The 17,489-nt window shown below is 41.2% G+C and overlaps 1 protein-coding gene and 1 non-coding gene across 2 annotated transcripts in view; both read right to left on the bottom strand.

The window, feature by feature from the left end:
* LOC145396235 (all-trans-retinol 13,14-reductase-like) overlaps nucleotides 1-17,074 on the bottom strand; it is a 33,869-nt gene extending 16,795 nt beyond the window's left edge. Inside the window, exons 1-4 of the mRNA XM_080269668.1 lie at nucleotides 16,947-17,074; nucleotides 10,014-10,203; nucleotides 5,993-6,123; nucleotides 2,904-3,048 (exon numbers count right to left, since the gene is read on the bottom strand). Coding sequence (XP_080125794.1) covers nucleotides 2,904-3,048; nucleotides 5,993-6,123; nucleotides 10,014-10,191 — 454 coding nt within the window. The 5' untranslated portion in view covers nucleotides 10,192-10,203; nucleotides 16,947-17,074. The remainder of the gene's footprint in view (nucleotides 1-2,903; nucleotides 3,049-5,992; nucleotides 6,124-10,013; nucleotides 10,204-16,946) is intronic.
* LOC145396283 (5S ribosomal RNA) lies at nucleotides 1,053-1,171 on the bottom strand. Its single transcript, XR_013896760.1, has one exon. It is a non-coding gene; the product is annotated as a 5S ribosomal RNA (ribosomal RNA).
* Nucleotides 17,075-17,489: the final 415 nt, after the last annotated feature.

Raw genomic sequence — 17,489 nt, 5'->3', positions numbered from 1 at the left:
CCGCAGGTGGATGTAACATAAACGGTATTAAATATCCGCAGGTGGATGTAACATAAACGGTATTAAATATCCGCAGGTGGATGTAACATAAACGGTATTAAATATCCACAGGTGGATACAGTACCAGGACCAGATTCACTAGAGCCAAAATCTCGCTGAACTCTGCTGACACTGTTCACTGCAAATGTAACATTATCCCAGGAACAGTTCATTGCTGAGTTAGTGAGGGCATTATCCAGTGAATCAAATATAACAATCTTCCTTTTGGCCCCTTATTCATTAATGCCTTTAATTCATCAGGGGAAAAGTTAGGATGGGCTGGGAGTATTTCTCTTCTTCCATGTCCTCCTTTGCAATCTTGGCGGCAAAGGGCTTTGTTGTGTTTACCAGCTGATACAAGGGGAAAGCTGTGACTGGTGGGTCATACCAAAGCTTTGTGAGTAAGAGCCTCCGTCGCTGGCTAATCGGAAATCAGCTGGTAATGGTTGAAACGCCTGATGACCCTCCTCCCATTGATGAGAACAGGCGAAGTGAAAATTTTGATCGTTTTCATGGTTGTTCTTGCCCTTATTACTGCACTGTTTGTAAAGACACCTGGGTCCCAATTAATGCGCCTATATGGTGGATGTGCGAGCGAGCACTATTTGAAATCGCACTAAATGATACACATAGCTTACGGGGAAAAAATTCATTTGGTGGATGAGTGACTCTAACTTTAGTGGTTAAACTTTTAAACACTGACAATCACCCTAGTACTAAATAATAGTATACGTACATATATGCATAAGTGTATACATACCCTCGATAAGCTGGTCTGAACTGGTTTGCTGCCCTCCCCTCCCTTTCTCTCTCGTAAACAATGCCAAGCAATACGCACCCAAATCGCACTGAATTCATCCGAGAGTGGCTGAAAGTGTTATTTTATTTTTCATTCATTCATTGCCAGACGCCATGTATCTCAAACGGGGTGGCCAAGGGCTTAGAGTTAATTGTTTTACAGGGAGGGGCACTAATCCTCCACCAACCCCACTTGACACGTAGGGAGAACGTTATGCCAACAGCATCTGGTGTTCCCAGGCGGTCACCCATCCAAGTACTAACCAGACCCAACGTTGCTTAACTTCGCTGATCGGACGGGAAGCGGTGTACTCAACGTGGTATGGCCGTTGCCAGTATATTGTGAATTACTGTGATAAAATACAAGTGATTTGGTGATATTTTTGTGATAATCATAGAAGTCATGATGCTAAGCACATTAGCTAAGGAACATTTTTGTGGTTGCAAACTGTGCTGCTATGCTATGAAATGACTCATGACATTGTATCAATAAGATTTATACAAGTAAGAGGTAATAAAAGTCATGCATGAAGATTGATAAAGTTGGTAATGATTTTCCTCACATCGTTACTGTTTTGCTGAAATCTAACATAAACACTGGAATATCATAACAAAATCATAGAAGACTGGCTGGAAGTGTTTTATTTTTATTATTATTGCAATTACTGTGATGAGGTAACGTGGCTGTAACCCTATCTGGCATGGAAAATATCATGTGGTTTGGTGGAAATGTCCACCTCCCTGGCCAATTTCCTGCAGCAGACAGTCAAAACAGACCTTGTATTCTCTCAAATCGTTCTCTGTGCTTGGAGTGCCTACGGACATGCAGTTTGTTGCAAACAATAATAGTAAGACTGACGTTTGTCTGACAAAAATTTTAGCTCTCAAGATTAACGATAAGTGGGTTAAAACACGAGTTGAAAACACACCATTTTTTTCTTATTTCTCCACAATGAGCACAGTTAGTATGTTGTCATTACAGTCGCTGCAGCCAAAAGGTTAAGGGGGGTCCAGTGGTGTTTTTAAGGGGGGCAGCAGATACCTGCGGATTTTTAACATACGCGGGTGTCTGTTACCTAACCTCCGTGGATGTTCAAGGAGCACTGTACAGCGCTATTAATTACCCGGTAACACTTTCCCGGGCCAGCCTTGCGTAACTTTTCTATCCTGTTCCCGGGCTGGGGGTGAGTGTCCAATGAAATGAAGGTCTGTTGCCTGTGTTCACCAAATTGTTGTGCCACGTATTTGAGCCATGAGAAGGCGCTCCAAGAAGTGATGCACCGGCGCGTCATTGGCCTGGAATTGGCTGGCCAACAAATGATGCGTCGGTGTGTCATCAGCCAGGAATAGCATTAAGAAAAAGTACAGGGATAAAGCTGAGAGGCATAAGTTAGATATGAGGGAGGGAGGGATGGCAATGAAGCATCAACTATGGATAGACAGTTGCTGTGTAAGTGAAACAAATCTATCCATTCATCATCCAATCCTTTTCTGCCCCATCAGGAGTACAGTATAGCGGCCCAGGGATGGGCTAATCCACCTGACTTTAAGGCGAGGGTGTCCAGACTCACACTGCCTATGATCTCCAGTCTTTCAAATGCAATATGTCCAGGCATCTTAAAATGAATAAATCTTGAATTTGGCTCTCTGTTATCTTGTTTTTGTTTTTCTAGAAGGAAAGAATCTTGCAGGCTCCTTTCCTTTGGTTCCTTCTTCCTTGAATTAATGAAAAAAAATATGTGAGCAATAAACCCCAGCCATCTCTTGGAAGGAAACCCTTCCAGGCTTCATCCAGTTTTGGTGCTTTAACCTGCTCAACCATCAGGCACCATCTGGATAGATGGTTACCACTTAGCATGGTAAATGGATTCCCTGGTTACAGGAAACCATTTTGTTTGGCACTCAGTGTAGAGTCAGCTGATGGCAGCATGGGATGAGTAAGTGTATGATGTGTGGCCCAAGTACCATAGGTGTAAAACATAATGCAGAATTGTCTAGGAGAATCTTATAATTACTAGTGATCGAAAAATAACAAGAGGAGGAGACTGACTCAGATAAGAACTAACCCATGGCCTGCCACAGCAACTGTCCTTTGGTAATCTGGTCAAGCAGTGTCTTGGTGATGGACCTGCACGTCACATCACCGATGTAGTGGATGCCAACATCAAACTCGTAACCCTTGTCGATGAAAGTGTGGCAGCAACCCCCAGCCTGGATATGATAACAATGTATAAAAATAAATATCTCTATCTACCTACCTATCTATCTATAACCAGTCACCATAATCCCATATGGGGTGGCCATTTGACTTTAAATTACTGTAGTTGTTTTCCAGGGAGGGGCACTAACCCTCTGCTAACCCACTTGCTGACATGTAGAGAAGACATATGGGTTGGTTATATGGTTCCCACCCAGCTCTGTAAATGGTTTCCTGGCTTACAGGAAACTATTAGGCTTGTCACTCAATGTAAAGCCACCTAAATGGAAAGAATAATAATAAAAAGTAACAGGAAAGATGGGTGAAATAGGAAGAGAGGAGGACAGGCACAGAAAAGAATGATAACGGTGAAGGAAGAAGCAGACAGCACTACATCAAGTGGGTGGATGATGGTGAGAAATAGGAAGAGAGGAGGGCAGACACAGAAAAAGAATGATAATGGTGGAGGAAGAAGTAGGCAGCACTACATCAAGTGAGTGGATGATGGTGAGAAATAGGAAGAGAGGAGGGCAGACACAGAAAAAGAATGATAAAGGTGAAGGAAGAAGTAGGCAGCACTACATCAAGTGAGTGGATGATGGTGAGAAATAGGAAGAGAGGAGGGCAGACACAGAAAAAGAATGATAAAGGTGAAGGAAGAAGTAGGCAGCACTACAACAAGTGAGAGGATGATAGTGAGAAACAGGAAGAGAGGAGGACAGACACAGAAAAGGAATGATAAAGGTGAAGGGAGAAGTAGGCAGCACTACATCAAGTGAGTGGACGATGTGAGAAATAGGAAGAGAGGAGGGCAGACACAGAAACGAATGATAAAGGCTAAGGAAGAAGTAGACAGCACTACATCAAGTGAGTGGATGATGTGAGAAATAGGAAGAGAGGAGGGCAGGCACAGAAAAGGAATGATAAAGGTGAAGGAAGAAGTAGGCAGCACTACATCAAGTGAGTGGATGATGGTGAGAAATAGGAAGAGAGGAGGGCAGACACAGAAAAGGAATGATAAAGGTGAAGGAAGAAGTAGGCAGCACTACATCAAGTGAGTGGATGATGGTGAGAAATAGGAAGAGAGGAGGACAGACACAGAAAAGGAATGATAAAGGTGAAGGAAGAAGTAGGCAGCACTACATCAAGTGAGTGGATGATGGTGAGAAATAGGAAGAGAGGAGGACAGACACAGAAAAGGAATGATAAAGGTGAAGGAAGAAGTAGGCAGCACTACATCAAGTGAGTGGATGATGGTGAGAAATAGGAAGAGAGGAGGGCAGACACAGAAAAAGAATGATAAAGGTGAAGGAAGAAGTAGGCAGCACTACATCAAGTGAGTGGATGATGGTCACCACCACCTGCCACAGATACATGAATATATAAAAATAAATAAATAAATAAATGAATAAATAGATAAACTCCTTCCCTTCAATGATCTCTTTTATATTTCATTCTTCTCTTCAAATTATTTTACATGGTTTAAGGAGGAGCTCTGGTGGTTGTGTGTGTGTGTGTGTGTGTGTGTGTGTGTGTGTGTGAGAGAGAGAGAGAGAGAGAGAGAGAGAGAGAGAGAGAGAGAGAGAGAGAAAGACTACAATCCTAAACTGGAGAAAATTGTCCAAAAAATATGATGCCATTCAAAAAAAAAAAAAAAAAAGAGACCCAGGAATTCCCTTAACATGAATAAAGCTTTCTGATATTAGCTAAATCTATCTATCTATCTATCTATCTATTGCCGGAAGCCTCAATCCTGTAAGGGGCGGCCACAAACAAATCGCCTCCATGTCGCCCCGTCCCCCACCATTTCACTGCCCTGCTCCCAGCTCACACCCCCCTCTCTCATATATCTCCACTCCATCCCTTCATCTCATCCTTGGCCTTCCCTTCCCTCTCCCCCCTTCCACCTCACTCACATACACTCTCCTCATCAGTCTCTCAATCTCCATCCTCTCCGCAGAAGAAATGTAAAACTTAATAGAGCAAAATATTGAATGAAATTATACAATGAAATAAGAGGGCACACTGTTGACTTTTTAAACAGATAAAAGGTGTTAATATTTTTCTCTGATTTTTCTCACAACTACTGCACACCTTGTTATATGCAACTGGGTTTAATTCACGGAGATGATCATGTGTACCCCTATCTACCTGTCTATCTATCTACCTATCTATCCCACTATCTATCTATCTGTCTATCTATCTTCCTATCCATCTCACTATCTATCTATCTGTCTATCCATCCATCTATCTATCTATCTAGCTATCCATCTATCTCACTATCTATCTATCCATCCACCAACCAACCAACCTTCACTGCTCAATCAACTAGCTTCAATAAATGCAATACAAAGATATAGAAGTATAAGGAGGAGGGCAACATAAAAGTGAGGTATTGATTTCAGTGTAAAAATACATAAATAAACATAAGGGGTAGCCACAAACAAATCACCTCCAAGTTGCCCTTTCCTCTGCAATCTGGCTGCCCTCTCTCCAACTCACATCCCCTCTCTCATAAATCTCTCTGCTCCATCACTCCATCTCATCCTTGGTCTCCCTCCCCCTCTCAAATCTAATTACTGTATAAAAAAACTATCACTGTACCTGATGGAGAGATGGAATGGAGAGGTATAAGAGACAGGGGGGTGTGAGCTGGGGGAAGGGCAGCGTAATGACAAGGGAAAGGGCGATGTGGAGGCGATTTGTTTGTGGCCACCTTATAGATAGATGGATAGATAAACTGATAGACAGATGTATAGATAGATAGGTAGATACAAAGATAGATAGACAGATGGACAGACAGATGGACAGATAGACTGATAGACAGACAGACCATACCTGATCATGCTGTTCAAAAACCAACACCTTATTTAGATAGACAGATGGATAGATGGACATACAGACACATTAAATATACAGATACACAGATAGACAGATAGACAGACAGACAGACCATACCTGATCGTGCTGCTCCAATACCAACACCTTCTTCTTTGCCTTGGCCATGATAGCAGCCAACGCCAAGCCTCCGATGCCGCTCCCGATCACAACAGCGTCAAGATTATCAGGTACCTTGTCGAGGCTGAACCCTGCAGAAGATCAGTTACTGGAATCATCACCACCATCATCACCTCATCATCATCACCTTCACTATCACCACCATCATCATCACAACTAATCATTCTCCTATTTCCATTTCTCTCTAAATAACAGGGTGGTTGTGCAGTCCTGTTTATGTCACCATGATCATCATCATCATTATCATCATCACAACCACCAATAATTATCACCACCACCACCATCACCATCATCACCATCATGCAGCTGTTCAGGCAATTCCCACTATCTGAAGGGGTTAGATTCAATAATGCTATAGTCTATTTGATTGACCTGTGCATCTGAGATGTATGTGGCAAGTACAGTATGCTTGTTTCATGGTTGCTGATTGGCCGCTGATGATGTCACTGAAGTAAATGCATTCATGTATTGCAGTGCAACATGTGGACGTAGGTGTACACCGTAAGTGGATGTAATAGTGTAACATGTCGACGCAGATGTACACCGTGGGAGGGTGCAGTGCAACATGCAGATGTGGGTGTATGCCATGGGTGGATAATTTGCTTAAAACATCACTCATCGTTTTATAAAACTTTATAATTAGGTTTAATTTTCTTTGATAACAGTAAACTTTTACAGGTAATTTTGGCCTCTTCAGCTTCAAAAATTATTCCATATTTAATCTGGCAGCTTGTACTGAAGGTACAGTAGTTTAAAAATATAAATATATATGTGTTAAAATAAGAAGAGCTGTAGATTTACATCATTGGCGGCCAATCAGCAGCCGCAGTCCAAACACACCCTACTTGCCCCATACATCTCAGCTGGACAGGTCAATCAAATAGGGTATAGTTTAGATAATGATTTTTTTGATAGGAAAGTGGTTATGAAATGGGTAACATGGGGTTATGTCAAGAGGCCAGAGTTTTTCCCTTTTTTTTTAATGCAAGGAAGAAGGAACCAAAGGCCTGAAGCCCACAAGACTGTTCCCTCCAAGAAAAATGATAAAAACAAGATAACGGCCAAATTCAAGATCCGTTCATATGCTCCTGTGTAACTCAGTCAAGCCACCAAAGCATTGTATATATCTAGTTATAATATACTCATGACACACTTCCAGCAGTACAACAGAACTCGTTTAACACTCAATAATACATGACTTATACTGGGACTATGTCAGGTGGCCAGACAGGGTTACTTATGTGTGGCTTAGCTACCCAAGTATATATCTGGTCACATTTACATACTTAATGAAGCACAACACCCGTGATACTTTGCATAATAGTAACATCAGGGTTTTATGGGTTAAGTCCAATGGTCTACTGTGCAGGGTTATCAACTGTGACCTTAGCCATGCCCTCCCAGTTCAACATCACAGATGCATTCGGACAACACTCATTATCTATCTGTCTATCAATAGTCAGATGCCATAATCTAGTAATGGCGGTCACAAACAAATCGCCTCCTTGTTGCCCTGTCCCTTGGCATTTTGCTGCCTTACCCTCAGTTTGCACACCCCTCTCCCATATACCTCTCAGTTCTCACCCCCCTCTTCCATCTACCGGTACCTCTCAGTTCACCCCCCCTCTCCCATATACCGGCACCTCTCAGTTCTCACCCCCCTCTCCCATATACCTCTCAGTTCACACCCCCCTCTCCCATATACCTCTCAGTTCACCCCCCCTCTCCCATATACCTCTCCACTCCTTATACACCAGCAAAACAACTGCAACAGAAGTAACACAACACTCACAATGGAGCAATGGAACATTTACCAGATGTGTCGTGACATTTCTCATCCACCATTACAATACAGCACTACCTCGAACTGTATACAGTATATTGGTCTCAGTATTTTCTTTTAACCAATGTTAGCATACAACCTATAGCAACAAACTCATCCCTTTTCCATCCAACAACCTAATGCAAGAGTTAACCATTACTCTCAGTCCTTCATGTATGCAACAGGTAAACTCTGGAGCTGTCTTTCTCTGCCGGTATTTACTACTGCCTATAACCTCCAGTCTTTCAAACACAGTGTGTCCAGGCCTCTCGAAATGAATGGGTCTTGAATTTGACTCATTGTTATCTTGTTTTGTTTTTTTATGGAGGGAATAATCTTGCAGGCTTCTGGCAGTTGGTTCCTTCTTATTTAAAAAAAAAAAAAAAAAATCTGTACCACAATAACTGAACTTCTAAAAGCATAAAACATACCTATCATAATAATACAACACACATTTCGTTACCATAATTATTTATAAGCATCAGGTTTCAAAGCAGTGCCTTCCTCCACAGCAGGCAAGGACATGACCTTACATAATTATCATTCTTATCTCAGTTATTAGAAACGATACACCAACTGTTTACATCTGTAGTTATCGCTCTGATATGCAACAAACATTACACACTAATAATTAACTGTGTATGGACCACCCAAATACTGATGGCTTTTATGAAAATGGATGCTAATAAAGTACAGTAGAAATTCCCAAATCTAAACATCTAATTTCCAAGAGACTTCCACTTTCCCAAATATTTTTTTATACTATAGAGATGTGTAGGTATTGCATGTGCTCATACAATCAATGCATATCTGAAGACAATGCTCTTTTAAAGCCATGTATAAGAGCAGATAATAAACTGTTCATCATCATCATCATCCAGACTTTTCCCACCCAAGGGCAGGGTAAGGAGTAGCAATGTCCAGACAGCCCAAATTTGCCCAATCCAATGGGCCACGCTTGTATTCACTCACCATTCACGCCCCTGGAATCCTGGCTCTGTCTGATATGCCAAAAACATTCACCATGTTCTGTACCTTCACATAAACGCATCCTATAGAGTCAATCCCGACGATGTCACATTAAAATACACTGTTAATGCAATATAATTCAATGTGTTTACTGTTTGGACATGTGGAGAGAATGGAGAATGAAAGATTGACTAAGAGGGTGTATGTAGGTGAGGTGGAGGGAGGGAGAGGGAGGGGTAGACCGAGGATGAGGTGGAGGGATGGAGTTGAGAGGTATATGAGGGAGGGGGGGGTGAGTTGGGGGGAGGGTAGTCAAATGGTGGGTGACAGAGTGACTTGGAGGCGTTTTGTCTGCGGCCACCCTTTGCGGGATTAGGGCGTCGGGCTATAGATAGATAGATAGATAGTTTACTGATCACAATGCTCTACACTCTCAACTACATGACTCTCATAATTTCACTTTCCAAAATATTCCATGTACCATAAACCTTTTTGAACCATGCATTTCAGATATTTCAGATTCGAGTATTTCTTCTGTGCAAGGTATATGGGAGAGGGGTGTGTGAGTTGGGAGGAGGGCAGCAGAATGGCAGGGGACAGGTGGCAATTCATTTGTGGCCACCCCTTACGGTATTAATGCATCTGGCTATGGATAAACAAACAGACAGACTGATACACAGATAGATATTCAGAACTTTCCAAGATGGTTGGTGAAAGGAAGGCTGTGGATGGCGTGTGCTAAACAAATGAGACAAGACGGGCTGACTAACCAAAGTCGGGATATGCAACTACCAGATAATATACAGAACAAGCACACTCTCGATGGGGCAGGCTGGTCATTTCTTCATTTCTAGCAGTTGGTTCACTTCCAGCACCAGGATAAGAGTAAACCCAGCAAATACAAAATACATCACTGAACAGGCTTTCCAAAATAATTTTTACTGCACTTACCTTGCCAGGCACTGGAAAGGGACACCTCCATACGCTGGCACTGATGATACAAATGTTCCTCAGTCCACTCCTTCTCTCTCTACAAAAGGATGTTGGACTGCCAGAGAAGGGCAATTTCAGCATGCAGTCCACCAGGTTCAAGTTTCAGATGAACCTGGGGTTACTACTACTTCTCCTCCTCCTACTATTATTAATACTACAACTACTATTAACACTCACCTTGCTTAAGAACTGCATCTCTCTGCTTCTGGTCAGTCACTTTTGGCTTGACCTGTGTACACGCGTCTTCTTTAAACGGATTCAGCGAGGGGGACTTGGCTGTGAAGTACTGAAACAGCTTGAAGGCCACAACAGCCACCACCACAGCCACCAACACAGGCAATGATATCAGACCCATCCTGCCCACAGTCTGGAAGTAACAACATTAAAATTAACTTGATTCTGTGATATCCATTTTATTTTTATGCCCTCAATCCTTCACAAGCACTTAGTATCCATACAGAGCTATTTAATATACTGTATGAGAGACAGGGGTGTGAGGTGGGGGAATGGCAGCATAATGGCAGGGGACAGGGTGATATGAAAGCGATTTCTATAAGAGAGAGGTGTGTGAGATGGGCGAGGGCAGTGTAATGGCAGGGGACAAGGTGACATGGAGGCACTTTGTTTATGGCCACCCCTTACAGGATCAAGGAATCTGGCTATAGATATATACATACATACAGTACAGACTTTTGGAAACCAGATGTTCAGAGGTTGTACAAAATATGTTTTCCTGCAATAGGGAGATGTTGATATCATCCGTCCCAACACATACAATGCATACTTGATGATGCTACATCTATGGACAAGTAGAACAAGGGCAGACATATTACTACTGTGATACACTACAAAGTACTGTACTTTATTGTGTGTACCAGTAGAGTTCATGGTAATGCAGGCAGTAGTCTACACGATATTCTCACTGTCATCATTAACATTATACTTTACAAAAAAATTCCACTTTCTAAAAAGCCTTTGGTATCAATTATCTTGGATTTGAGAGTTTGTACTGTACACTAAACAGTAAACTGACAACTGAACCATACAGACAGCAATACAACTTTAATCTCATCAATCTGGCAACCATATCATTTATAACGGCTCCAACGTGCTTCCATTCATCAGCCGTGGTCACCTAATGGAGGCTCTGCATGCTGCTCGGTCTCTGGCAGCCTCCCTATTCAGCCAGCAATGTATTAATTTTTATTTTCCTTCACTCTGGAAGGGCCTGTTTTATGGAGTTACTGAAGACTAGATCTAACCCCATCCAGTTCAAAGTCTCCTTTACATTAAATAAAACTGTCTGCAGATAGCATGATTAAATAGTATATAAATTTAGTGAAGTGGTTATAAGCAGGGTTGGCAATGATTAAATCAAACTGATTCAATCATATGATTAAATAATTGATTATTTTGCTAAACCAAACCCTTTTTTTTTTTTATATATAAAAGTCAACAAAAATAAAATCTGAAGGTTTATAAAATTTGTGTATAACTTTGTGTTGGCATTCATTTATTTCGATACTTAAGCATTAAGTTAGCAGATTTTGGAGAATGGTGCCATTAGATATTGCTACACTGTATGACAGAAAAAATAGTTTTGCATTTGTGTAACTATGTATTGAAATGATTTGTACATGTGAAATAATGAGCCATAAATCAAAAACCCCAGCCATAAGACTAGGTAGGCTATACTTGGTCACCTAAGGCCATGTCATAATAATATCAGCTTAAGAGTTTTCTGTGTGGTGATTTAATCAGCTTTGGAATATGCTGTCTTGATTACCACTGGCAACTCGGCCTTAACCAGTAGCGTACAGACAGGACCTAAACAGGTAGCCTATGTATCTGAATTCTGGGCAGTGGCTTTCAGCCTGAACCATCAGTGGACATACAAGACATGAAGTTAACATTATTCAGTATACTGCTTTTGAAATATTAGCTATATAAGAAAAAGAAATATCAAATAAATAAAAAGAATCGAATAAATTTAAAAAAATCAGATTTTATATATTTTTGATTAAAATAAAAAAATCACCAACTCCAGTTACAAGGCAGTTTCTCTGTATATGAACACCAAATTCACCCCTTGCATCGCGTAACAATTGTACTACAGTACTGTACTTCATTCTTCCAATCTCCAGAGGATTTCGTTTACATTAGGCAACACTATTCAAACTGGAGGGGTGGGGTACAGACAACAGTATAGTCTTCATTAACCCCTCCAATACTGAGTTCTTTCCTCAGGTAAATCATGTGGAGGTAGCATAAAAACTGTAAAAAAGAAAAAAGAAAAGAGAACATTACCAGAAGGTAGGAGGAGGAGGAGGAGGAGGAGGAGGAAGAAGAGGAGGAAGAGGAAGAGGTGGATGAGGAGGAGGAGGAACATTCGAGTATAATAAGGACTCCCTGTCATAACAAAAACAACTCACCCAAGTTTCCTAGTCGAACCAAAATGCAGCCTAGCCTTAGGTCCCCACACCAGGCAAAGTATGAGATGGACCTCGCTGATTCTGTTACGCGCTTGTTAGATAGGCACCGATATCTCTAAGATAAGTGGCCCAAGCTTTATCTCGTGTGGTATCAGCAACCTTAGTGTTCAAAGTCCCTATGACACAACAGGAGTGGCTGGTAATAGATCAAATTACTTAACGCATGCACTCAGTTACTGTGCTGTTTATTCCAGGTTGTATGCCCGCTAATGGACTTCAATGGGTGTAAACAGCTTTAAAAATGTAATGTATGTGTCAAGTATTGCAAAGTTAGTGTCAAAAGTTCACCTATTACGATACTCCTCTGTATATCACTTAGGGTATGTCTGTTCCTTTCCTCCCTCATATATCTTAACAAAGGCAATCATCTATTAGCACAAAAACATATCAAGCACCTCTCAGCTTTGGAATATCACACCAAGCCTCTCTCAGCTTAGGAATATCACACAAGCCTCTCTCAGCTTAGGAATATCACATACCAAACCTCTCTCAGCTTAGGAATATCACACAAAGCCTCTCTCTGCTTAGGAATATCACATACCATGCCTCTTTCAGCTTAAGAATATCACACACCAAGCCTCTTTCAGCTTAGGAATATCACATACCAAGCCTCTTTCAGCTTAGGAATATCACATACCAAGCCTCTCTCAGCTTAGAAATATCAGCCAGTGAAGGAAAGTGAGAGTCAGTGGAGGAAAGTGAAAGTCAGTGGAAGAAGATGAGTGTCAGAAGAGATAAAATATTAGTTGCAATACTGTGTTTGTGTCCACCTGTACCAACAGCAAGGAAATGGTTTTACTCAACAGTTTTCTTAAGCCTTTGACTGCTAAAAATTCTCTTAACAAAATCTGTTGTTAGTATACAGTAAAGATAAATTTTAGGTGTACAAAGAGATACACGGGGAACTCAAGGAACATTTTGGTGTTGATGTGGATATGCTTGAAAGCCTGGGATAGCGTTGTCATTTGGAGTTCATATAGACTGACAGACTAACTAAGAGAATGTATGTGAGTGAGGTGAAGGGGGGAAGGGGAAGACCTGAGGAGGGATTTAATGGAGAGGTATAGGAGGGAGAGGGTGTATGAGTTGGAAGGAAGGCAGCCTAGTGACAGAGGACCGGGTGACATGGAGGCAATTTGTTTGTGGCCACCCCTTCCAGGAATAAGGTGTATGACTATGAACAAACAGAGAAAAAGTATTGTGAGCTAACTCAAGATATAGATTTTCTTGTCTTTAAGCCTCTGTTGCCCAAAATTCTTCTAGTTAAGCAAAATCTAGGGATATCTTATCTATCAACTACCTGACGCCTCAACCCTGTAAGGGGTGGCCACAAACAAATCGCCTCCATGTCACCCTGTCCCCTGCATTTCACTATCCTCCCTCCAGCTCACACATCCCCTCTCTCATATGCCACTCCATTCCATCCCTCCATCTCATCCTCGGTCTCCCCCTCCCTCTCACTTCTGTGAATGTGGAGTTTATTTAGTAGTAACTGTTTTCTGACGTAGCTATCTGCCAAAAATGATCTCACACTGATTTTATGTAATCAATATGTAACGTGTCCTGTATACCTTGAAAGAGCTCGACTGGGATTTTCCTCAATAAATACTTGAAGTCTTTGAAATCTACATGAATAATTTATTCTTACTCTATACTGTACTGGTATATCCTGATCATCAATGTAATACCGTATAGCACATTTTAAAACGTAGCACAAGTGTGAGTTAATTCTGTAGTCAGTAATTACACAACCTTCACCTTATCAATTTTAGACCTACATATAAATTACTGTATACCTCATCAAATTTTGACTATCTATCTATGCATAAAATTAGACTACGGTATCTATCTATGCATACATACTTCTTGATTTCCTAATTCTTGGAAGGAAGCCAATATCCACCCAATCCTAAAGAATGGAAGTGCATCTGACCCCTCTGATTACAGACCAACTGCTACCACATCTCTTGGCAAAGCATTTGAAATTGTAATTAATAAGCACATACCTAAACATCTTTAATCCAACAACTTAATTTGCAACAGATAGTACGGTATGGCTTTCACCACGAAAGATCCACTGCTGATGTACTCCATCTCCTGACTCATGCCATCCATCAGTCAACTGACCAACATGGAATTCATGCAGTAGCCCTTGATATTTCTAAAGCTTTTGACGGCGTGTGGCACCGTTCCCTGCTATCCAAACTCCCTTGCTATGGCCTATCATCTTTTCTTCCTCTGATTTCATTGTATCTCGGCAACAGGAAGATTAGCGTACATGACATATACAGTACTCCAAATTTCCATTCGATTAATGCTGGCGGGCCACAAGGATCAATTCTGGCTTCAACCCTATTTTAAATTCATAATGATGATGTGTGTCATCCATAATCTCATTCATTCATATGCAAATGACTCAACACCTCACAGTTCATTCACACTTAAACAGCCATTCACAAAGTTTAATATTTCTAATGACTCTGTGCAGCCATCTCCATAAATCCAGACTTATCTCATTCATTCATTCATTCATTGCCAGACGCCATGTATCCCAAACGGGGTGGCCAAGGGCTTAGAGTTAATTGTTTTACAGGGAGGGGCACTAATTCTCCACCAACCCCACTTAACACGCAGGGATGCCAACAGCATCTGGTGTTCCCAGGCAGTCACCCGTCCAAGTACTAACCAGACCCAACGTTGCTTAATCACTAAATGGGGACAAACTAACCTTGCCTCATTTAACGCTAGGAAAACCAAAATATAAACAATATACCAATACACAGATACTGCTTGATTCCTATACTGCATGACAGTACCTTCAGTGCTACTAATATTCCTATCTCTAAAAGTATTGAAATTCTTGGTGTTTCATTTAACAATGCCCTCAGCTGGACCTCTCATGTTAGATCACTAGCAAAAACAGCATCAAAGAAACTTGATTTATTGTACAGAGTCCATAACTTCTTGACTGACGAGCAGTTACGCTAGCTATAATTCACAAGTCATGTGCACTCTCAACTGGAATATTGCTCACCTTCTGGAATGGATGTGGAGGCTGCACTAAAACAACCTGACATCAATACAAACAAAGCTGTTAGAATTCTTAATATCCCTACTACTTATGAACTACCTCCCTTACAAGTAAGAAGGAATGTTGCCTCCCTTGCATTATTTTAGATACTTTTATGGCAAATGCTCAGATGAAGTTGCAGCCACTGTGCCACCTCTCCACGCCTTCCCCAGTGCTATACCGGCATCTGGTAGTGCTCATGATTGGACTGTCACACTGCCATACTGCACAACTTCCACCTATCAGAATTCTCTTATTCTCCAAACTGCACCTCTTTGAAACTTGCTTCCCCGGAGTGTTTCCCCCCCACTCTTCAACTTACAGAAGCTCAAGTCCAACTGCTACAGATTTGTTAAGAATAGGGGACATCTATAATCCGGTGTATGGATTTGTTTTTTTTTCATTCATATGTTTTTCCTTCCCCTGTTCTGTTATTTAAAAAAAAAAAAAACTAGTCAGACGCCATAATTCCATAAGGGGCGGCCGTTTGTCTTTGAGTTAGCTTTTATGGGGAGGGGCACTACCCCTCTGCCAGTCCACTTGTTGCCATGTAGGGAACATGTATGGGTTGGTTATATGGTTACCACCCAGCATTGTAATAAGTTTCCTGGCTTACAGGAAACCATTAGGCTTGTCACTCAATGTAAAGCCACCTGAAAAGGAAAGAAGAGTAATAAAAAGTGACAGGAAAGATGGGAGAAATAGGAAGAGAGGAGGACAGACACATAAAGAATAATAAAGGCAAAGTAGGCAGCACTACATCAAGTGAGTGGATGATTGTCGCCACCACCTACCACCTAAGTCCACTCTCACTCGTTTTTGTTTAAAATTTCCGTTTTCCAATAATTATTTGTAGGATTCATTGCAGATTTACATTATATTGCATGGCACTGACACCTACACTAATTGGGAGAGATTTCCATCCACCTGACCCCCCCCCTAAGTTTACTAATAACGTCAAACCATTTTTTCTTGAAGGGAACAATGTTGCAGGTAACAGCCTTTGGTTCCTTCTTCCTTGCACACAAAAAAAGAAGTTGTTTATATTAATACAACATGCTAACTGAAGGCAAATATACAAATCTGAGTGTGGGTCAGTAGGCTATACTAAAAACATTTTTTTAACATAAATAGATGTTCTACTAGATTTTATGCAGTACGGCAATTAGCATCGTTTTTTTACCTTATTTTGGTATGACATTCGCAGTAACTTGGAGAAAATTCGCCAATTAAAGTTCTAATGCTAGGTATAGAGCCAATTTTCCCAGATTTAGAATGGTAGATGTAAGGAAAAGGCTGCCCCAATTTCGTAACCTATAAAAAAATATGGAACTTATCGAGTAATGCCACTTGACAGCAATATAACATCTACATGCAGTCTGAATCCTCTTATATTTTCATTTTATGCCCTATTTATAAATGATCAAACTTTAACTAAAGCCCAAATCACTGGCTACCGTGCAACATCACACGTAGCCCACTGCATAGGCCTATTGTCCGGGCTGATAATTTAGATATTTTTTGGTTAATTCTGACTAAAATACTCACCAATCACTACTAATCATTCACAAGTTCAAACTGTCACAAACCATGTGTTCAAACACCACTCAATATATTCCCTTCGGACAGGCTTGATACCCAGTGCCCTGACCTTGGTACAACATAACAGATGATGTCGGCCTGACGCAATGCCTCTGCAAGCAACGGTGCCTACTTTTAGCAGCGTTATTTTTAGTCGTTTAGCTCCTTTATCTTATTTGCTCTTACTTTCCAAGATTTGCATAGAGTTTTCTTCTTTATGTTCTATATTATTGTCGCAGAACAGGTTATTTCCAATGATGTTGCCCTTGTCTTCAATATATGACTTGTAGTACTGCAAATTTCCCTCTCTCACTTGCATATCCTGTTCAGTACTGTTCTATAATCATGGATAATGGGTGGTTGTCACTTGTCATATATTAGCTATTCCGTTTTTTTGTAAATCCTTAAGCTCAGTAACTGCCAACCGCCGAGCGGGGGTGTGTGCCGAGATGGCCTCCCGCAGGCGTCACCGCAAGCGCCGCGGGCCACGCCCTTCTGACTGATCAGACC

The sequence above is a fragment of the Coenobita brevimanus genome, chromosome 35 (assembly GCF_032717465.1).
Source record: "Coenobita brevimanus isolate Jiangsu-jjx chromosome 35, ASM3271746v2, whole genome shotgun sequence".
Taxonomy (NCBI): domain Eukaryota; kingdom Metazoa; phylum Arthropoda; class Malacostraca; order Decapoda; family Coenobitidae; genus Coenobita; species Coenobita brevimanus.
This window is presented reverse-complemented; position numbering and strand designations above follow the sequence as displayed.